General features: G+C 64.8%; 3 protein-coding genes across 3 annotated transcripts; 1 reads left to right on the forward strand and 2 right to left on the reverse strand.

The window, feature by feature from the left end:
• Nucleotides 1–11: 11 nt before the first annotated feature.
• ENTPD7 (ectonucleoside triphosphate diphosphohydrolase 7) lies at nt 12–5,271 on the reverse strand. Its single transcript, XM_074593265.1, has 12 exons — nt 5,152–5,271; nt 4,903–5,079; nt 4,596–4,801; nt 4,344–4,497; nt 3,898–4,001; nt 3,768–3,824; nt 3,168–3,316; nt 2,918–3,084; nt 1,839–2,163; nt 1,666–1,751; nt 1,385–1,546; nt 12–1,216 (listed from the first exon to the last, which is right to left on the reverse strand). Exons 1-12 carry the CDS (start codon nt 5,157–5,159, stop codon nt 988–990), a joined length of 1,824 nt encoding a protein of 607 aa, XP_074449366.1. The 5' UTR covers nt 5,160–5,271; the 3' UTR covers nt 12–987.
• A 676-nt stretch (nt 5,272–5,947) lies between these two features.
• On the forward strand, nt 5,948–9,927 carry SLC25A28 (solute carrier family 25 member 28). The gene is made up of 4 exons (XM_074593272.1): nt 5,948–6,280; nt 6,414–6,642; nt 7,374–7,430; nt 8,819–9,927. Exons 1-4 carry the CDS (start codon nt 5,963–5,965, stop codon nt 9,334–9,336), a joined length of 1,122 nt encoding a protein of 373 aa, XP_074449373.1. The 5' UTR covers nt 5,948–5,962; the 3' UTR covers nt 9,337–9,927.
• An 8,932-nt stretch (nt 9,928–18,859) lies between these two features.
• Nucleotides 18,860–21,146, reverse strand: NKX2-3 (NK2 homeobox 3). Its single transcript, XM_074591511.1, has 2 exons — nt 20,604–21,146; nt 18,860–19,945 (listed from the first exon to the last, which is right to left on the reverse strand). Exons 1-2 carry the CDS (start codon nt 20,947–20,949, stop codon nt 19,305–19,307), a joined length of 987 nt encoding a protein of 328 aa, XP_074447612.1. The 5' UTR covers nt 20,950–21,146; the 3' UTR covers nt 18,860–19,304.
• Between the last annotated feature and the right edge of the window lie 7 nt (nt 21,147–21,153).

Here is a 21,153-nt window from a genome sequence, read left to right on the forward strand (position 1 = left end):
AGACCAGTGTTGGATGGCTCAAGGAGTTTGTTTATTGCTACAGGAATGGGAACAGCCGAGTTCAAGTAAAAAGTGACGATCTTCATTGGGTCATCAGGGGCTCCAGCCCCAGGGGAAGAAGGCTCGTGCCTGTGCGCAGAGCCACAGCCCAGATCTGCCCTGGGGCAGTGAGCTGAGCTGGAGTGAGGTGGTTGCCCTGTGGGCAGGCCCAGCCTGCGCTCAGGGGAGAGAACCACGGGTCCTGGCAGTAGTGCCTGATTAACTTGTGGGACATCACGGGGCAGATGCGCCGAGGAGGGAATGTATGAAAAGAAACACAGCCCACTTTGGTGGTGCCTTAGGTACCAATCCCTGAGCTCTCGGTGCTGAGCCTGGGGCAGTGGCTAGGACTATGGGAGGATTGTCCTAGGAGGGGAAGACATGGCAAAGAGCAGGACACCTCTTAAAGAGTGCTCTGAGAGGGGCCAGGCTGGGCAGAACAGCCCCCTGGAGCTCGTGGCTCACCTGGTTCCTGCAGTAAGTTCGCTGGTGACTGGTGTTCTCCAGCCCATGGACTTGTAAAGGACCTCGGGTGATGACCTACAGCACCTCACCAGCTTGCTCTGCAAACTGGTGGCTGAGTCATGGGGTGGCCTAGTGCTTCAGGCAACAGCCCTGGGTTGGCCACCTCAGCGATAATGTCCTGCTTATCTGAGGGACCTGCCAGGGCTGCAGCCTTCAGCCCGCTAGCAGCAGAGGACTTTGCTCTACACCACGTAGCAAGGAGAAGGCCGGAGGCCAAGAAACATGAAGATTAGGACTGGGGCGAGGCAGAGAGGAAAGCTCTGGTGGCTGTAGCTGCCTTGGCCCACAGGTTTTGGTTCTGATGTGGAGATGATGGAGTGCAGAGTTGAGATGGTCTTCAAGAAAGAGTCCAAGCCCTCGGAGCCCAGGCTGTCAGACAGTCCTGGTTCTGCTGGTGCAATGGGACGGTGGGTACCACCAATGTCATAGCCCGTTTCCCTGGCTTGGCGGTACCACCACCTTGTCCAGCCAGAGCAGGGTGAGCTGGGCCAAGCGCAGCTGCCGGCGGTGGATGCGGCGCAGCCGCAGGAGGTAGAGGACTATGGCCAGCACTACGACCAGGATGCAGGCGAAGAAGAGATAGTGGTTGTAGACAAAAGAGAGGCGCAGCCAGGAGGCATGTGCTTGCCGGATGCTCTCCTGCCGGAGATCCCTGTGGAGAGGAGTCATCAGGACTGGCCGTGAGATGCCATGGGATACTACCAGGGTCCTGCGCCACTGCTCCCCTTGCTGAGGCAGCAGAGCCCTTGCCCGGTGCGGTAACTCCTGCTCCTCCCCAACCACCCTTCCCTGAGCGATGCCATCAGCAAGCAAATGGTACCTGAGTGGCAGAAACCGTGTCTTGTAGAGGATGGCTCCCAGCGTCCACTGCACCTCCCGGTCGTACACCAGCTGGGCCGTGCGCAGGCTGGGGTAGTCCAGGGGGAAACGGAAGCCCTGGTGAAGGACTTGGTACATCCAGGCTGATTTGAAGCACTGATACCTGCAGGCACAGCACATGGGAGCATCAACCAGATGCTACCACCTGCACCACGGTCCCTCACCCCAGCAAAAGCCCCCCAGGAGGTCTGGCCACGGCAACCCCCCAGCAAGGCCACTTACTTCAGACGGTGCTGGTCAGCATGTGCCGAGTAGAGGCCGCCACGGAAGCGCTGGGTCAGCACCTCCCATTGCTGGCTGCAGTATTCCTGGGAAAGGGAGAAGTCAGGGCTCACGGCAGAGAAACGGCCCCTGCTCCCTCACAGCCCCAGGAACAGCATCTCCCCAGCACCCACCTGGGCGGCAGAGGTGAAGATGGGGGCACTGTAGCGGCCCCCCAGGCGCAGCACATCCTCTGTGCAGTAGAAAAACTCAGAGAAGCCGTAAAACTCGCTGTTGCCAAAGTCGATGGGTGCTTTGTAGGCCCCCACCAGGGAGGCCTGGCTGCTGTTGGACCCAGCCAGGAGGGGCTGCAGCTGCTCCGCGCAGGCCAGCCAGTCCCCTCGCCCTCGCACGTACAGGGTTTGGCCACCCCTGGCCACCGTGTCCTCCAGCCCCACGGGCAAGCAGGGGTCCAGGAAGGGTATCTCGGGGCTCAGCCCTGTCCACTGGCTGTGCAGGCTGGAAAACAGGCCAGGAAGGCAAGGCAATTGCGTGGGGGGTCTTGTACTACCCCCCAAAGCCTAGCCTAGTGCTGCCCCACATATGGATACCCCCTGCACCAGACCAGGCTGTGGCCCCTTGTACCCCGCAGTGCTGGCATCCGCCCCGCCACCTCCTGCTGAAGCCAAACTTGACAGATCTGTCATGGTGACCTGTGGCCACATGCCCCGAGCACCTGCAGGGGGTAACAAGGCACAGCCACCCCACCCCACTTGCGGGGATCCGCACCCCTGTGCAGCCCCCGGGGATCTGGAGGCAGGGTTTGCTCCCGGCACAGGAGTACCTGGGCACCAAGCCTCTCCGCCTCTGGCGACAGCTTCACGTAGTGCTCTGGGAAGGGAAGGAGAGACAGGAGACAGAGAGCTCGAGGTGGGGATGCGATGGAAGGATGTGCCGAGTGAATCGGTGCTGGAGACAGAGGGAAAGTCAAAGCAAGAAAAGCCAAAAGCCACCAGAGGGGCCTCCTCGCAGCCTGCCATGAGGAAAGGAGGAGGAAGGCAGGGAGATAGGGCACTGATAACGCCTGCCAGGCTGGGAGAAGGGCAGTGCCTGTGCGCTGTGTGCCAGCCCCAGCATCTACTGCTGCCAGCGTGGCTGTGTGACCTATTATCACCACAGGCGGCTCTTGGGGCAAACCCAGTGGGGAGAGGGTGATGTGAAGGAACCAGCACCCCATTTCGCAATGCGGCACCGCTAGGTGAGGCAGCAATACCGGTTGTGCACATAGGTCTGGTTCAGCACAAGCTCCTCATAGCGCTGCCGGGCAAAATTGCCCCCGAAGCCCAGGAAGGTGTTGACGTAGACGCGGTACATGTGGCCAGTGTGCTGCACGTCACAGCCCAGGTTGAATTCTGCCAGCAAGCTCTTAGCAGCCTCCTCCTGGGGACGCAGAGGGGTCCGTGATCAGCAGGGACCCAGGGAAGGCAGGGGCTGCTCTGGGGGCCATCCAGCCAGATACGCACCTGCTGTGGGGAGGAGAAGGCTCCAGAGTCGGGTACTTCATAGGCGATTTGCAGGGAGGCACCGCCCATGTCTAGGATCCCAACTGTTCGCTTCCGAACCAGGGACTGTCCCTGGTCCCCCAGTGCTACGGTGACCACCGCATCCTCCTCTGCAACGCACAGCAGTGTGTCAGAGAGAGGCAGGGCCTGGGACAGCATCTCGTGCCTTCCACCGTTACGCGCCAGAGCAGCCTCATGGGGCTCTTCCACCCCTGTAAGCAGCCCCCAAGAATCACTTGCAGGGCAGTGGGTCTTGGCGCTCGGGCCTGGCTGCCTCCCAGCTTTGTACGTTCCCCCAGAGCATCCACCACTAGAAGCCACTACAGGAACACTACTACAAACCCTCTCTCCACAGTTCTCCCAAAATGCTGCAGGTGCCCCCCCCCTCCCCAGGGCCTTGTTCCCGTGACTGGGGCAGGTGTCCCCCCAGGTCCAGGAGAGTTTCATGCGCGTGGCTGGAGTCAGGCATTGCCTGGCCAGAGGGGCAGGTGCTGCCCACTCCAGAGCTTGCTCTTAGCTCCAGCAGGGCTCTGCTCAAACCCTTCCAGCCATCAGACTCACCATCCTCATGATCAAACCGCCCCAGGACAAAGTTGATGCCGATCCAAGCATAGACACCTGTACGAGACAGAAAGTGTCATTATGCCAGTACACTAAAGGGAACCAAGCAGTGCTTTGCGGCAGCTCCTACCTTCCTGTTTGCCTGAAATCACTTCTGCGTGTGATTTGGAGAAGAGGAAATCAAACTCCAGGGGCACGTTTCTCGCCAAGTCCTCCAGGATTGCAGCTTGCTGCCTGCAAGAGCACAGGAGAGGGACAGATGCCGAGGCACCTTCACCGGTGACGCTCCCGCTGCAACACACCCCACGTCCAGCCCCCCCCGAGCCCTCCTGCTGCACCCAGCGTGGAGACGGGAAATTACATCGATGCTTTTCAGACTTCAGTAAAAAGCGTCTCCTCTCAGCTCCCTCCCAGCGTGCTGAAACCCCCCTCCTGCAGCCCGCGCTGCTTGCTCCTTTCTCCAATCCCGCCCCCCCCCAGGATTCCTAATTCTCCCTGAGGTGCAAGACGAGGTAGCTGCCTTCCCCCTTCTTGAGGGGTCCCGGCGGGTCCCCGTGTCCCCCCGCGAGGAGTCACCTCTCGGGCAGCAGCCGCATGCCGGCCGTGCATAGGATGTACAGCGGCGTTTCCTTGTGCTTCTGGACGGGGACGTGGGCCGCCGCGAACTGAAGCAGCGGGCGCAGGTAGGGCGTAGCTTTCTCCGGGGCCGCCGCCGCCGCGGTGGAGATGCCTGCCCGGGGAAGGGAGGCTGTGAACCGGCCCAGCCCCGCCGCCGGCAGCGGCCGGACCCCTCCCGTGGGGCCGGGAGCGGGGAGGGGTGGCACCGACCTGGTTTAATTTTCTTGACGACGGGGCGGCTGCTGCGGTCCCTCATCTGCTTGATGTCCAGCAGGTCGTGGGGGTTCCCGTTGTGCGGGGGCCAGAAGTAGACGAAGACCCGGGACCCGCTGCTCCCGCAGTCGATGACCACCCCGTAACTGAGGGCCAGGTCCTCGGTATCGGTGGCCGTCAGCTCCTCCACCCGCGCCAGGTACCTGGGGGCCCGGGAGGGGCGGGGACAGGGAGCCTCAGCACCGGCTGGCACCGGCGACCCCCGGCCCCCCGGCAGCCCCCGGCAGCCCCCGGCCCCGCTCACCTCTCGTCGCGCCGGCTGGCGCGGGACGGCGCGGTCCAGCGGCGGGGGGCGGCGGCCACCAGCAGCAGCAGCAGCAGCCCCAGGACGAGGGCCAGCCCCAGCGCCGCCGGGCGCTGCCGCGGCCCCAAGAACGGGCAGGGTCCCGCCGAGCGCCACGACGGGCAGGAAACGCCGATCCTGTGGGCAGAGGCCACAGCTCAACACCGGGACCGGCCCGGCCCCGCACCCCCCCGGCCCGGCCCCGCTCACCTGGCCATGTGCGCCCTCCGCCGCCCGCCCGCGCATCGCCCCGCTGCCGGCACCCGCCGCCGGTACCGGCGGCCACGTCACCAGGCGCCCCCACCGCGGCCAATAGGGGCCGCCGCAGCCGAGTGCAGCCGGGCGGCGCTCCGCCTCCCGCCGCCGCACCGCCCAATCGGCTCCGCCGCCACGCCCTGCCGGGGCCACGCCCCCCTCGGCCCGGCGACCAATGGGAGCGCGGCGGGGCGGTGCCCCCAGGAGGCCGGGGGCCGAGCCCGGCTTCGCCCTTGCTCCTGCGTCCGACCTTCGCCGGGCGACGTCACACGGAGGCGTCCTGCCGCGCGGCCTATCACGGCGTCGCTGCCAACACCCAGCCAATCCGTGGCGCCCAAATAAACAACACGCGCCGAGAGCCGGAGTGACGGGCTAGTTAACCAATGGCGGCTCTCCGGCCCCGCGGAGAGGAACGGCGGGCGGGCCAAAGGTCACGGGCTCGCCGCCCAATGGGCTGCGCGGCGGGGCGGGGCGCCAAGTTGAGGCACCCAATGGGCTGCGCGTGGCGACGGGGCGGAGTGTCCCGTCGGCCAACGGACGGCGCGCCTCAGCGCGCCGGAGGGAGCGGCCGGCCAATGGCGGCGTGCGAGTCGCGACGGCGGCGGCCAATGAGCACGGCGCGGGCGGGCAGGCGAGCCAGTGGGCGCGCGGCGGAGGCGGGCGATAGACGGCGGCGGCCAATGGGGACGGCGGGGCGGGGCGGGGCGAGAGGCGGGGCTGCGCGGCGCGGGGCCGGGGCGGCGGCGGCGGCGGTGGCGGCGGCGCCATGGAGCTGGGGGCGGGCGCGGGGGCGGGCGCGGGCCCCGGCGCGCGGGGCGGCGCGGAGTCGGGCCGCGTCCTGCTGCTGCTGATGGGCAGCGGCGGCGGCGGCGCGGGCCGGGCGCGGCGGGGCGGTGGCGCCGAGGCCGAGGCGGGGCCGGGTCCCGGTGCCGGGGGCGGCCCGGGGGGCCCCGAGCCGCGCTCCCCGCCCGCTCCCGACTACGAGGCGCTGCCGCAGGGCGCCGCCGTCTCCACGCACATGCTGGCGGGCGCCGTGGCGGGCGTCATGGAGCACTGCGTGATGTACCCCGTCGACTGCGTCAAGGTGCCGGTACCGGCGGCGGGGCAGGGAGGGGGGCGGCGAACCGGGGCCTACCGGGGAGGGAGGCGGGGGGATGCCCCGGCCCGGCCCGGCCCGCGGGGGGTGACGGGCCGCCCGGGCGGGCCTTGTGTTGCAGACGCGGATGCAGAGCCTGCGGCCGGAGCCCGCCGCCCGCTACCGGAATGTGCTGGAGGCCCTGTGGCGCATCGCCCGCACCGAGGGCGTCTGGCGGCCCATGCGGGGCCTCAACATCACCGCCACCGGCGCCGGCCCGGCCCACGCCCTCTACTTCGCCTGCTACGAAAAGTTAAAAAAGACGCTGAGCGACGTTATCCACGCGGGGGGCAATAGCCATGTGGCCAACGGTACTGCTCCCGAACCCCCCGCCGGGGGCTACCGGGGGCCGCCGCACTGGGGCGGGGAGCGGGGTGGGGAGAGGCCGAGCGTGGCTGCGGGGAGGTCAGGTCCGGCCTGGCCCCGCTGGGCCGCAGGGTGTTGGGGTGCCACGGGTGCCCTAAAGCCCTGTGCTCTCTGCAGCCGCTGACGGTACCGGGCTTGAAGCAGGTTAGTGGCCCCGGCCTGGTGGACGGGAGCTGCCCGCAGACAAGCCGGGACCGGCTGTGACGCTGTGGGTTGGTGACAGAGCTCGCTCCAGCAGCGCTGCGTGCTTTCAGAGCCCGTCACGCCGTGGTGCCCGTTACTCAACTCCAGGAGCCGCCGCAGTGGGCAGAGCGTGGGGCCGAGGGGAGAGCAGGGCACGGCCCGCCATCGGCAGGCGTGCAGTGGAGCGCTGTCGGCTTTCTCTTCTGTGGGGCCTGGGGACACTGGCCGCCCTCTGGGCCTGTCCCCAAGTGAGTCCCGGTCGGCCCACGGGACTTGACAACCTGTCGCAATCCTCTCCTTCTTTCTTGAGCTCTCTCCGGGTGGGAAGTGCTGAGGACCAGCCCGCCTCTTGGAGGGGAGATGGAGGCCGCCTTCGGATCTTGCCCTCTTCCAGGGGTCTCCTCCTGTGCCTTGGCGGGGGTCTCGGGGCCGTGGTGGAGCCCCGGGGTCCCTCGCCTCCCACCCCTCACATGTGGCAGTTCTTGTTTTGCAGGTGCAGCCGGGTGTGTAGCAACGTTGCTCCACGATGCAGCCATGAACCCTGCTGAAGGTAACGATGGTCCTGGCCTGCCGGGGAGGGGAGGATCAGGCGCTGCCCATGCCACTGGGGTCCCCTCTGCGGCACGGAGGGTGCTGTCCTCATTGGTTGCCCGACTGCAAGGACCCTTTGGGGGCCAGCGGCTCTGGTTAGGGAGCCTGCTGGCTGCCCGTTTTGGAGGGGGTAGGTGGAAGAGATTAGTTCTGGGGAGCGCAGCAAACCCCAGGTTAGGAGGAGCTGAGAGGGCACCAGCCTTTCACCCAGGGGGTTGGCTGGGGACAGTGACTTGGGGCAGGAGAGAAGGCAAGAAGTTATTTCAAGTGTGTGGAAATTGGGCATTGCTGTGGTGAGATCTCGGGAAGATGTTGTACAGTTCTGGGCCTGCGTTCAAGAAGAAAATGAAAAGAATGGGGTACAGAAAGCATGCAGAGAAGTCAGGAGAAGGGAGATCTTGTGTTGTGGAATGTCTGGAAGATGCCGATTTTGTTGAGCCTGGTATGTATGAAAAAGGCAGAGGGAGTTTGTAATTGAAGTCTGTGGATATGGTGGGAGAAGGAGGAATAACAAGGGAAAGCCAGCCATGAACGTATTTTCTCCTCTTAAAACTGGAGGGTATGTGGCGGTGCAGGCCCCAGCTGATCTGGGCCCAGCAAGGTTCCTGCCTGCTGGGACCCCAAGGAGTAGGCAGGTGTGTGGCCAGGCTGTTGTCATTCCTTCCCTGGAGCTCATCGTCTTATCGTAACTGTAGTAGTCTGTAGTCACATTGTTTTTAGCTCTTTGTGGCCGTATTGCATGGGGGAAGGCAGGACAGCAGCAGGCTGCACTCTGGGCCCGCTCTGGATGTGGAGGGGGGGAATTGGCATCTGGTTTTCGCCCCGGAACGGCTGCATTTCAGCGGCGGCCACTAATGATTTCTGGCTGGTGGGCTCTGCCGCGTGCTGTGGTTATTCTGGGCTGCAGTGGGGGCAGCTGGGGAGGGACGGGCTCATCCAGATCAAGAGCTGTTGGAAAATAGGAGAATAGATGCAGAAGGGGTTCTCCTGACTGCGTGGTAGCTCTGCAGTGGTGGATGGGGAGATGTCGGTCGCTTGGAAGCAAGGGTGGACCTGTAGTATAAGGTCCCGGGCATCGAGGTGTTCCCTGGGGCCACGACAGCTGCAGGGTTTGCAGGTGGAGATGTCTGTGCGACGGTGATGCCTCGGCAGATCTGAATGGCGGCAGTCTTGCCTGGGGACACGCAGGGCACTGCTGGTCTGAGTTGTCCGTCATTAGCTCTTACACCAGCGTGATCAAACTCCGGGCACTTGGAGGAAGCCTGGCGCTGCGCTTACCCTTTCTCTCTCCTCTTCCCCTCCGCGCCTGGGTTCTGGCTGCTGCTGGCTGCCGCCGTCCATCCCAAGTGGTCAAACAGAGGATGCAGATGTACAACTCGCCTTACCAGCGTGTGACGGACTGTGTGCGGGCTGTGTGGCGCAACGAAGGGGCCGGAGCTTTCTACCGCAGCTACACCACCCAGCTCACCATGAACATCCCCTTCCAAGCCATTCACTTCATGACCTACGAGTTCTTGCAAGAGCAGCTCAACCCCCACAGACAGTACAACCCAGGCTCCCACGTGGTCTCCGGAGCCTGCGCGGGGGCTGTCGCTGCCGCTGCCACTACGCCTTTGGACGTTTGCAAAACGCTGCTCAACACCCAGGAGTCCCTGGCCTTGAGCTCCAACATCAGCGGACACATCACAGGCATGGCCAATGCCTTCAGGACGGTGTACCAAGTGGGCGGCGTGACCGCCTACTTCAGAGGGGTGCAGGCGAGAGTCATTTATCAGATGCCCTCAACGGCGATCGCCTGGTCCGTGTATGAGTTCTTCAAATACATCCTCACCAAGCGCCAGGAGGAGCGGCGGGCTGGGAAGTGAGCCAGAGCCAAACGCCGTTCCAGACCTGCTTCACCTCCCCTCCTGGTTTGTCTTCTGACCCCTCTGCCTTTCGGTTTGGTTTGTGTTGAAGAGAGGGGGCAGCGAAGCCCTTCGGGCTTTAGCGATGCCGTTTTTTGCCTATGGCTGCTGCAGCTCTGCTCAGGCTGCATGGTTTGCTCTCTCCCGGGCTCCTCCGAGATGTCCCGCTGGGAGCTGCAGCCCAGGTCACGTCCCCTGGCACTTCGGTGGAGCTGTGCTCCTGTCCTTCCCTTAACCAAAACCTCCTCCCACGCAAAGCTTGCCCCTCCTTGGAGGGGAAGGCGAATGTCCTGCCCTCCCACTGGCAGGGCCAAGCTGAGCTCGCAGTCGTCGAGGAGGGGGCAGCAGCGCTGCCCAGGATGCTGGGGGCTTTGTCTGGCTTTTGGCTGAAGCGAAGTGTAAGCCTTGCCGTTGTCTTGTAGCACGCACATGTGATGCTGACTGACTGCCCCGGTGGTGGTGGGGGGGAGGATGGCACTTGAGGAGGGGAGCCTGTAGGTTTGTTATTGTTCCTGCTCTTGACACCTCCAATAAAAACTGTTCTGCTCTGTCCTCATGTCACCTTCTTAACTCCCGCATGGCCCAGCTCCCGGCACCGCTCCTTTCTGACTGTGCCCGGTGCTCAGCCCTTTTGATGGGTGCCAGAGAGGAAGGGGGATGGGGTTTGGGGGCAGTGGTGGGAGGAGGGGTCCTGCCTGGCCCGGCCGCCCTGGCAGCGTGCAGGGAGGGTGATGGTCTCCATCTCCTCTGGCTCATGGCCCAGCCCATTGCATGGTGTGCGCCATGACACCACTGGAGAAGGTGAGGTTTATGCCTCCTCAGACAGGCAGTCCCACACCCCGAGTCTGACCGGGGTTCCTCAGGATGCCTCCAGAATGCCCTGAGTGGAGGCAATGGCAGGAGAGCCCTGGGTTGTGCGTGTTGGGGACAGCACAGGAGTTTCGGCACTGGGTGAGGCTGGAGGGCTTCGTGCACCTCGCACAGGAGATTTGGGGCTTTTGCCGCCTCACTTTGAGAAATTAAACTAGTTTGTGCCTTGTTAGGTGTCTTAAAACTCTATCAACACGCTTGCTCAAAATGCTAATATTTTGTCTAACGTAATGATAATTAACAGAATAGCTTATTTTTTTTACCATTTTGTTAGCTGTCTTGATACCAACTTCTTTTAGGGTCCTACCCAGCTCTGGACCTGCGAGCCAGCCTCAGTGGGTCATGTTCTGAGCACCGAAGTATCACCAACTTGCGTTGACCTTCCCAGAGCAGAGCTCAGCTCTGGGTTCCTCCAGCTGGGTGCCCCTGGGTGACGCCTGGCTTTCGCGGGATGCTCCCGTGGTGCCTGCAAGAGCAGTATCCATCCCACGGTGCCATGCCCAAAATATCTCCCTGGAGGAAATGCGTTCACAGCCGTGGTATGTGCTGCCGGCAGCATCTGGGTCAGCTCGGGGCTGCACCAGAGGATCCACTGGCCTGGCCTGGCCAGCACGGAGTGCTGCGAAGAAGGGAAAGAGGGGTTGTCCTGCAGCTGGAAAGGCTGCTGGGCGAGCAGGGGGGGACGCACAGCCCTCGGGGGCATCAGGCTCCAGCACTGCCAAGAGGTTGGATGCCTGACACCCTGCCCAAACCCCATCCCAGCCCCGGCTCCACCTTTCCCTTAAGCATCTCTCTTAGTCCCTGGTTCCTGGGGGTGGGTGATTGAGGCCAAGTCACCACCGGTGGGAATTTTGACGGCTGCCCAGCAGTTCTGGGTATCCCTGGGCACAGAGCAGCCACAGCCAGTGCTCCACAGCCCAAGTCTGCCTGGGTTGCAGGCTGTGCCCATCCTCTGCTCCCTGGCATGGGCTGCAGGCTCCTGGTCCCTGGTTTTTCTGCACAAGCAGGAGGACGAGAAGCTCCTTAAAGAAACAAAAGCTGCCGGAAGCCAGGAGCCTCCATTTTCCCCCACCATTTCAGGAGCTGGGGCTTTAAGAAATAGCCTGAGTATTGCAAGATTTGGCAGCCCTGCCACTCCTCCACCCAAGAGGGAGAAATCCGAGAAGCAGAAATGGCTGGGAGAGACCAGGGGAGGATTAGCTCGGCGGGCAGGGCATTAGACGGGAGTTTGCAGAAGACGGGTACGACTGGGCTCTGCCAGGGTGGGTCCTCCTGCCCAGAAGTTGCCCGCTGTTGGCAGCGGAGCTGCAGCTTCGCCTTTAGCCCTCACCACGCACCGAGGCAATGACGGACGCCGCGGAGGGGAAGGCATAAACATGGGCTGGGATGGGGGAAGATTCACACTCTTAAATCCATCATCCGCCGGAAGAAGCTCTATAAATGTCAGCGGGTGAAGGCATGATTGAAGGTGACTCCAGGATGTTTCCAGGAATAACTGCCCACAGAAGTGCTGGGGGACGGAGGGAGACCCCCGGGAACGGAGAGGTGATACATCAGCACAGCGCAGGGATGCTGCCACGTGAGCAATGGGCCCGAGCGCTGCCCCGGCAAGGGCACGGCCTTTCTGGTCTCCTGGCATTTTGCCAGTTTGCCCAGCAGCAGCTGGGTGTTGCCCAGAGCAGGCGGCAGCAGCCCTGCAGAGGATGGCATTGCCTGCCAGCCGTCTGGCTCTGCAGGGACAGCAGTGTCATCCAGGGGGTTTCCAGATATCCCTTGGCCCAGGCCATGAGAGACTGGAAAAATCCCCTGTCCTGCTGCCATCTCCATCCCCCGAGCTGAACTTCTGCCGCAGACCAAGGGCTGCCTGTGGCTGCTGCCCAGGTCTGCCGGGGTGCCGTGTCCCCTCACCAGCCAGCCTGGTTCCTCTGGCGCCTTTGGCATGATGAGATGCCCAGAGGTAACAGGGTTATTGGCTGGTTCTGCTATGGCTGCTGCCTTTCCAAGGTCTGATAATGCCTCCCGAAGCCACGCTGCTCTGGGTCTGTCCTATGGCCTCCTCGGTATTTGGCTGCACTTCGGATGAGATCCCTCCTACAGCCGCTTCTGAGTAAAGAGACTATTTTTGGCTTTCCAGCAAGGAAGCCATGCTCAGCCTGGCAGAGTTTTGGAGACAGCCCTTTTTCCTTTCGCCTCCCTGCAGGATCCCTGGCCACATCCAACGCGGGCAGGGATTTGCTGCCTTGCCGTCCCGTGTCCAACCATCCCTCGAGCCCTGTCCTGCTGCTGGTGCCAGGATGGGGGTCCTGTGTGGGGGGCAGCCCCCGAGCAGGCAGAGCCGGGCAGCGCTGCTGGCCTTGCCCCGCTCTGGGTGACAGATCTAGGGCTGCCGCAGCTCTGATGTGGCAGGAGCCCAAGCTATTTCGGGCAGCCCGAGTTTGCCGTGCCAGGAGCAGCTCAGGAGCCCCCGGCTGCCTTCCTGGGGTAACTGGAGATGCCTGTGCTCCTGCAGGTGAAGGGTAGTGCTGGGGTGAGGGGAGCTGAGGGGAGTTCATCACCCCCAGAGCAAGAAGGGGAGATCCCTCCAGTGTGTCTGCCCCGTACCTTTGGCCAGGGGACGGTGGGCTCCTGAGCTGCTCCTGCCCCAGGGACCCCACACAGGGTGCTGGATCCCAGCCCGTAGGGCCCTTTGCCAGCCCAGCTCGGGGGCAGGTGCGGGGGGGCAAGGGCGCTGCCCTGCCAAACTGCATCCCTGCCCCTCCTCTGCCGGTGCACTGGGCTACCCTGAGCGTTCCTGTCCCCCGGCCCCTCTGCAGCGGGTGCCAGATGGCCCTGCTCGGTGGGAGGAGGTGGCTGGGACCCACGGGGAGCGCGGAGGTGGGCTCCCAGCCTCCCTCCAGCTCCAACCCGCCCTGGCTCTGGGATTCCTCAGGGCTCTGTCAGACCCCCAATAAAGTCATACAAGTTCTCATGACCCCACGGCCTTACAGCGGTGGTAAACGCGGGCGCCAGGGCTGCCTGGACACAGAGCAGACATTGCTTCTGGTGGGCCCTGGGAAACCCTCTTCTGACCCATGTCACTGCCTGGGTTAAACCACTGAGAGACAACCCCTGGCTGGGCTGGTCCCAGCCTGCCCGGCTCCGGCTGATCTTCGCAGCAGTGCAAGGACGTAAGGAATATAGCCTGAAAGGTAAAACGGAGGCTGAAAACCTGCTTTCTCAGCTGTAAAGAGTCATCAGAGGAAGGCCATCAGAGGCCCATCCCCAGGGCTGGGCTGGGACTGCACTCAGCGTGTCTGGTTTCATGGGGAGATGCTGGCAATACCCATACTTAGCACAGGGTTATGTGTCAAAGTCCCCCGACAAGGGGCTGCAAAGTGGCTCTGCGGAGATGCTGCCTGGCTGGAGCTGGGGTGCAGGCAGACAACGTGCCTCATCAGGAAGATGGCAGAGGTGGGAGAAGAGCCGCTCCTGGGCTGGATGGAGATGGCACTGAGGTGGCAGCAGGGGACGCTCCCCCAAGGGCACACGGGTGAGGACAGTGGGGACAGCTCAAGTGCACCGTGACACTAGAGCCTGCCCCAGGATCAGTCTCAAAAGCAGTTGAAGCAAGGGCTGTTCCACGGGTGGAGATGGGGGTCTCCATCCCTAATCTCCCTGGCCCAGGATGCCTGCAGGTGCTGCACTGCCGGCAGTGCTACCCCTGGAGAAACCCTGCAATCTCCCCTGGGGCACACAGGGTGACATAAGAGCTTCCTGGCAGGGCACAGACTGTGTCCAGGTGGGTGCCAGGAGAAATGCAAACCCAAGCAGCCTTCTCCTCTGTCCCCAGCACCTTTGGGTGCCCATTAGACCTGGGCAGTATGTTGCCCAGAGTACTGCCAAGGGCTATTAAAAGCGGAGGGAGTAGGGAATTGGGCCAAAATTGGGCTGTACTTCCAGCAGGGACGCAGCTCCCTCTGGTGAGGATGCAGCTGTAACGGGCACCTCAACCATCACAAATGTCCTTGGGCAAGGACTTGCCGGGGGTGAATGCGGTAGCTGGAGGCAGCGGGCAGTGCCGGGGCATCAGGAGCTTTCAGAGGGGGTCCCGGCGTTGGGTGAATTGCACTGCTTTGGGACAGAAAAGATAATCAGAGATAAAAACCTGTTGGCTCTCTCACAAAGACATGCTGGATGCTTGTGCTTAGTAAAAAAAAAAAAACAAAAAAAAAAACAGAAAGCAAAACATTGCGCACTAGAAAGGGCCCTGCAGAGTGGCTAGAGGCCGGGAGGGGATGCTGGCCCTGTCCCCAGCTCTCCCACTGCAGTGGGGACGCATGTGAGTGCTTTCCTTTCGCCATGTGCACAAGCCCCAGCGATGCTGCCCACGTGTGTCGGGAGACCCCCAGCTCCCACAGAGCTCAGCCATGGGGAGACACCAGCCTGCCAAGAGCCGGCGCAACCAGCCCAGCCTTCCCGACGTCCAGCATGTCCCACTGCTGTCCCCAGCGCCAGAGACGCGATGCCAGCGGGGGGAGGCAGCTCTGCCCGCCTGCTCTGCACCCCCCCCCAAGGCTTGCAGGGGCACTCGGGCATCCCCAAACTGAGCCAACACCGGACACAGCGTCCCTGTGCCATGGGGTGGTGGGGACTGAGGGGTACCTGTCGCTCCCTGTCCCCGGGTGCTTGCCGATAGATGGCGGTGGCGTATCTCGCTTGGGGACAGGCCCCGGGAGCAACGTCCCAGCTGGCAGCCCGGGACCCCCCGGGCCCCGGCGGCACCCACCTGCAGCAGCCCCAGACACGGCGAAGGTCATCCACGGGAAAACGACCATGGATTTTATTGTCTGGGGGCGGCTCTGGCCTTCAGCAGCACTGTCTGCTCCGGAGGGGACAGAGATGGAGTCCCCTTCTCCAGCAGGGTCACCCGAATCCCTCGTAGCAGTGCTGTGCTCGGTCTCCCCGGTGCAGGGTGGAGAGAAGGAACAGCTGAAATATGCGAGTCCCCCCACCCCACTTAGTCAGGTGTAGTGACTTGTGACGCATGGGACAGGCTGGAGGACTGGGGAGGGTCTGTGGCCACCAGTGACACATCCAAGGAAGGGAGGCAGGTCCCTGGCCTTTGTGCCAGCAGGCAAGTAGCAAGAGAAACCTTCCCTGGAGACACCGCAGCACAAGTACTGATATTTTAATTTAATTACCTGATCCATGGCTGGACACAGATTTCTTGGCGCTGGAGAGTGCTTGTGTGACAACCCCACATTGCTATCACCAGGAGGAGCTTCCAGCTCCAGGCACCGGCTGCCCACCGAGCACTGACATCTCCGCAGAGCAGCCTCAGCAGCTCCCAGCTCATGGCGTGGGGCAACTGCGCTGGGAAGCGCTGCAGGGCAGGATCTGCTGCTCCAACCCAGCTCCAACACAGAGGGGCAAGAGCTGGGCACCACCCCAGCACACAGCTGGGTCCCTGGGCTCCCAGCTCCGAGGCAGCGGGAGGTGGCTGTGCCTGGGTGGAAGCAGACGGGACCAGAACTCAGTGAGGTCTTCCCAGGTCCATGGGCAGCCTGGCCAGCCTCGCTGGGAGCGGGCATCTTGCTCCCTCCCCAGGCAAGCTCCTTGTTGATGGCAGCGAGTGGGTGGTGAAGAGAGAAGGATGAAGGGCGCGAGGGGGAGGGATGACCATAGTGCAGGAGGAAGGAATGGAAAAAGATGTCAGGAAGGAGAGGAAACCAGAGCAGATCTGCAGTGCTACAGAGGGAGCAGCGCTGCTCCTGCACAATCCCTGGCATGAGGAAGACGCCTCAGAAAACTAGCTAGCGCTGGGGTTTGGATAGAGCCTCCCTGGGAACCACCGGACAGAAGCAAGTTCTGCTCATGGGCTCCTCCTTGGCCAGGAAACTTGAATGAAAAAGAGAACTGGAGTCCATGCACAGAGCAGGCCTGAAGCCTCATAGTTAAAGCCTGGACGCCCCAACAGTCCCTCCTTTGCTTTAAGCCTGTGCATTGTTTTAGAGAATCTCCTCCCTGTCCAAAATCAATCAGCACCTCCCCTCCCTGACTCCCAAACAGCAGTAAATCCCCCCGTTCGACTGGGAAGAAACAACATGCGCCCTCTGCCCCTTGATGATGGCCCTCCCCATCTCTCCCTCCCAAATGTCCCTCCATCCGCACCACGGCCGCAGCAGGACCATGCCAGAAGGGTTTCCACCAGCACCCTGCAGCTCTTGCCTCGCGCCCCACCTGCAGTGTCCCGCTTCGCCCCAGGGCGCGGGGGACAGGGGATGGGGTACGTCACGGGCGGGCACTGCCTCCAGCGCGGCCACGCAGCAACTTCCCTCCATTGTGTCTCCCCTCCCTGGGCAGCCCATCCAATCTGCGGTCTCCCACCATCTCCCTCCCACCGTCCTCTGCCGGCTGTTCCTCCTCTTTGGAGCGCTTCACTTCCGCCGCCCTGATCCGGGCCCTCCAGCACCGCTGGCTCTTTGTGCCGCTCCATCCTCCCCATCGGCTCCGGGGCTTGGGGCGAGACTCTGTAGAGGGGTCCCTCCCACTAACCCCCTGCCCTCCCCCCAGTCTGAGCCGGTGGGACAGCTGGGATCTGTCCCAGGAACAGAGCTGGCTATGGTGGACATCTAGAAACTTCCACCGCCGTGCCACATCAGCCTGCAGCTGGGCCTCTCGGCACCGCTCCAGCTCAGCGTGGGGAGAGCGGGGCCGGGGAGCACACACGGGTGTCACCAGGTGTAAGTGGGGTGAGGACAATGCTGACCTCACACTTGCAGCAGTGCTGGGTGCTGTTGGTGCTTGGTGATGCTGGTTCCGCCCGGCATCGCCTCTTGTAACATGGTCCTGGGGTCCCTGTATGCCCCTTCACTCTGCTTAACTGTCCGTGCTCCAGAGACCGTGGCTATGGATGTGGGCAGCATGACCCATGGCCAGGGCTCAGGTCTCATCCAGAGCCTCTGGGTGCTGCTGGGAATGCAGTGGATTTCTAACCAGCTGCCACATACTTGGAGGGGATGTGCTAAGCTGGGAGCGCCTCTCACACACCCTGATTTTGGAGGAGCTTGTATTGTGGTTACGATTCCTCTGGCTTGCGCAGCAGGGCATGACCTCACGCAGGTCCCCTATTTTTGCAGACAACCGTCTGGCAGAACATGGAGGAAAATGCAACTCTTTCCTATGGCGGAGACAAATCTCCCCAGCCTGACTGCTGCTGTGAAGAGAGAGCATTACCTATCTTTGTTCTTGGCTATCCTGTTTCTACCCACGAGACCACAGGGCCTTAACCACTCATCTCCGAAAGCCAAGAGCGGGGCCTGGGCTTCCTCTCCCGCGACACCTTGCTGCCATCCAGCAAACAATCGGCTGGGTGTGCCGCATCCTCTCCCAGTGCCGGCCCCGCGAAGCCTGCCGGCCTCGGGGTGGCTCGCGGGACAGCGGGGTGCCGTGCCGAGCCAGGGCTGGGACACACAGCCTGCTGGTTGCCCGCTCTGTCCCCGCCGTGCTGCGATGGAAAGAATTTCTCCAGTTCCTAGCAAACCCCAAAGGTGCGAGTTCAGCTCTCGTGGTGGAAATGCGCAGCGTAAAACCGGGTTTAGCAGCCTGAACGGTCATTACCTGCTGCTTCTGCGATGGCAGAAGGCTACAAAACCTGGTCCTTGCCTGTGGCGAAGGGACCATCACACGACACGCATGGGGAGGGCAGGGGGAGGACACGGTGGGCATCGCCGGATGAGCGGGGAGGCATACCGAGGCCCTGCGCTGCGTCCGTCCCGGCGGCTCCGAGAAGGCTCCGCTGGAAATATCTTCGGGAGCTCCAGCGTCGCGGCCGGGGAGACGTGCGGCACCGTGCGGGAGAGCTCCCCGCGCCTCCGGTCTCCGCTGCCGCCCGGGGCGAACCAGACAGAGCTCCGCGGGTGTCCGCCCCTCCCCGGCCGCGGCTCCCGTCCCGGCGCTCGGCGGGACCCGCACGGCAGCGGCACGGCCGCGGCGGCGGAGCCGGGACCGCCCCGAGAGCTCCGCGGCGGCTGCGGCGGCGGCGGCGGGACGGGGCGGACCGGGACGGGGCCGGCGAGAGGCGACCCCGCGGCCGGTCCCGCAGGGCTCGGGGGCCTCGGCCGCCCCCTCCCCCTGCAGCCGAGCGAAATGGCTGAACATGTAGCAATAATGCCCCGGCATTCAGGCTGCCCCGGCCCGGCCGGCCCTAATCAGCGGCCCGCGGACCCCCCTCCTCTCCCCCTGCGCTCCCAGAAAGGGGAACAAAACCCAGCACGTTTCTGCAGCCCCCGCGCATAAAGCGCCGGGCCTGGGCCTCAGTGGGGGGCAAAGCGGCCCGTCAATCTCGGCGCCGGGGCCCCTTTGTCCCTCGCCTCCCTGCCACACCTTTTGTTCCCGAATCCAATAAGCGCCTATTCCCGCTACCTTCCTCGGCGGCTCCTTTCAGCGCCGGCCCGGCGGCCACAATGGGCCCGGCTCTGAGCTGCGCGGCCCCATTCAAGCGCCCTTGGCACGCTCACAAGCCGGCCGGGCCGCCCTGCCCCGCGGGCACGCCGCTGCCACCGCCCCGCCGCCGGGCACCGGCACGGGCCCCGCCGCCGGGCACCGGCCGCTGGGCGAAGGAGGAGCGGGCGGCGGATATTGCACCTGGTTTATTGACTGACTCGGCGAGCTGGCGCTGGCAGTAACCGATACAGAGTAGATAGAGGGGTCGCGGCACCCCCGGGCCCCGCCGTCGGCTTTTTACAAGCAAAGCTGCTCCGCTGGCGCGGCGCGATCGGCTCCGGCCACCCAGGCCCGCCCGGCCGTCGCGGCGGCTCCCCGGGGCGGCGGCGCTTCGCTGCGAGCTCGGGCGGCTCCGTCCTGCCGCTCCGCTCCGCTCTGCTCCGTTCCTCCCGCCGCCGGCCCCGCGGGAGCGCCGGGGTCCCGCCACGCCGTCCCTCCGCCGCCGCCGCCGCCGTCGCCGGTCCAGGGCGCGCGTTGCGCGGGCGCGCAGCCGGGCTGCGGTGCGGGTGATAACGGGGGCCCCGGAGCCGCCGGGCCGTTCTGCCGGTCCGCTCCCGGCCCTCAGTGCGTGCGGGCTACCAGGCCCGGATGCCCTGCAGTGCGCCCTGGCTGCAGGAGGGCCCCGCCGCCGCCTGGTGCAGCGGCTGCCCGCCGCCGCCGAAGCCCCCCAGGCCGCCCACGTTCACGAAGGGGCCGGCGGCCGCCGCCGGGCTGCAGGCGGCTTGCATGGAGGCGCCGCCGGTGCCCGCCGGGTAGGTGCAGCCGTAGCCGGGGTTGTAGGAGGCGGCGTTGCCGTAGCCATAAGCGGGGAAGCCGTTGTAAGAGTAGGGCCCGTTGTACGCCGAACCGTAGCCCTGCGACCCGCCGAGGCACGGCTTGCCGTCGCGCACCAGCACGGGCACGGCCACCCTGCGTGGCGGCGGCGGGGCCGCGGGGCCGCCCAGCTCCAGCGACTTGTCCTGCCGCTGCCGCTTGCACTTGTAACGCCGGTTCTGGAACCAGATCTTCACCTGCGTGGAGGTGAGCTTGAGGCTGCTGGCCAGGTGCTCCCGCTCGGGCGCCGACAGGTAACGCTGCTGCTTGAACCGCCGCTCCAGCTCGAAGACCTGCGCCTGGGAGAAGAGGACCCGCGGCTTCCTCCGGCTCCGCTGCTTCGGCCTCTCCGCCTCCTCCGCCTTCTCCGCCGCGTCCAGCGGCTTCTTCAGGACGCAGCTCTCTGCACGGGGGAGCACAGGTCACGGCTGCACCTCGCCGACGCCAGGCGCTCGCTGCTCCCGACGGGCCCCACCGGCGGGCGAGAGCCCCGCGCCGCGCCCCGGCCGGCTCCGCGCCGCTGCGCGCCCGTCGGGGAACCGCGGTGCGGGCGGGGAAGCAGCGCCGGGACCGGCCGCCTCCGGCATCGCTTGCGCTTGCGAAGCACCGGTTCGGGCGGCGAGGCCGGGCGCGTCTCCGCGCCTCCGTGCCGGCGGCGTTACCGCTGCGGCACCGCCGGGACGAGCCGCGCACGGCACCGGGCACCTGCTCCGCCGCTTCGCTCCCGGAGGGCCCCGCCGCAGCGGGCGCGGGTTAGGCCTAACCCGCCCCGTTCCTCCCTCCCCGCTACCGAAATTGCGGAGCGCGGGCCTGATCCGTCAGCTCCGAATCGGGGCCCTGCGGAGGCGCTTCCCGGGGAGGCGGCGAGCGGAGCGCGGCGGAGGGCGGCCACGACGTGCCAGTCCCGGCTCGACATGCCCGGGGAACCGCGCTGCAGCGCCGGGACCGGGGCTTCGCGGGGCGATGCCCAGCGGGCTGGGAACGCGCCGCGGGGAGGGAGCCACGGACCCGTCCCGGCGGTGCGGGGCAGTGCGGGGGAGCGCGGCGGGGCCGATACTCACTTGGGTCGCGGGCCGCGGGGTCCAGCTCCTCTCCCGGGCCGGGGGCCTCGCAGGAGCCGCGCAGAACGGCGTGCACGTAGTTGTCGGCGGAGATCCGCGCGTCTGCCTGGCTGACGGGGGCTGCCATGGGGCTCAGGTAGGACAGCTTCTCCTCCTCCTCTTCCTCCTCGCCGTCGGAGAAGCGGGCGCCGTCGGCGGCCGCCAGCAGGCAGGCGGCGGGGTGGAAGTGGTGCTCCAGGTGGTGCGGGAGCTGGGCCCCATAGTGCGGGTCCTGCTGCTGCTGCTCCAGGTTGAGGATGTCTTTGACAGAGAAGGGGGTGGAGGTGACGGGGCTCGGTAACATCATCGGGGCAGCGCAAGCGGCCAGGCAGTCCCGCGGGCCCGGCGGCGCTCGGGGCGGCGGCTCGGAGGGGAGCGCCGCGCCCGGTGCGGGGAGGGGGGGGGGAGGCAGCGCCGAGAGACGAGGGGCCGCGCCTGCTCCTGTCTAAGTTGCCTCCATTAGCCCGGCGCTGGGGGTCTGCGTTTTGTTACAGCTTCTGCAGGGACAGCC

Source organism: Larus michahellis, chromosome 6, assembly GCF_964199755.1.
Source record: "Larus michahellis chromosome 6, bLarMic1.1, whole genome shotgun sequence".
Lineage (NCBI taxonomy): Eukaryota > Metazoa > Chordata > Aves > Charadriiformes > Laridae > Larus > Larus michahellis.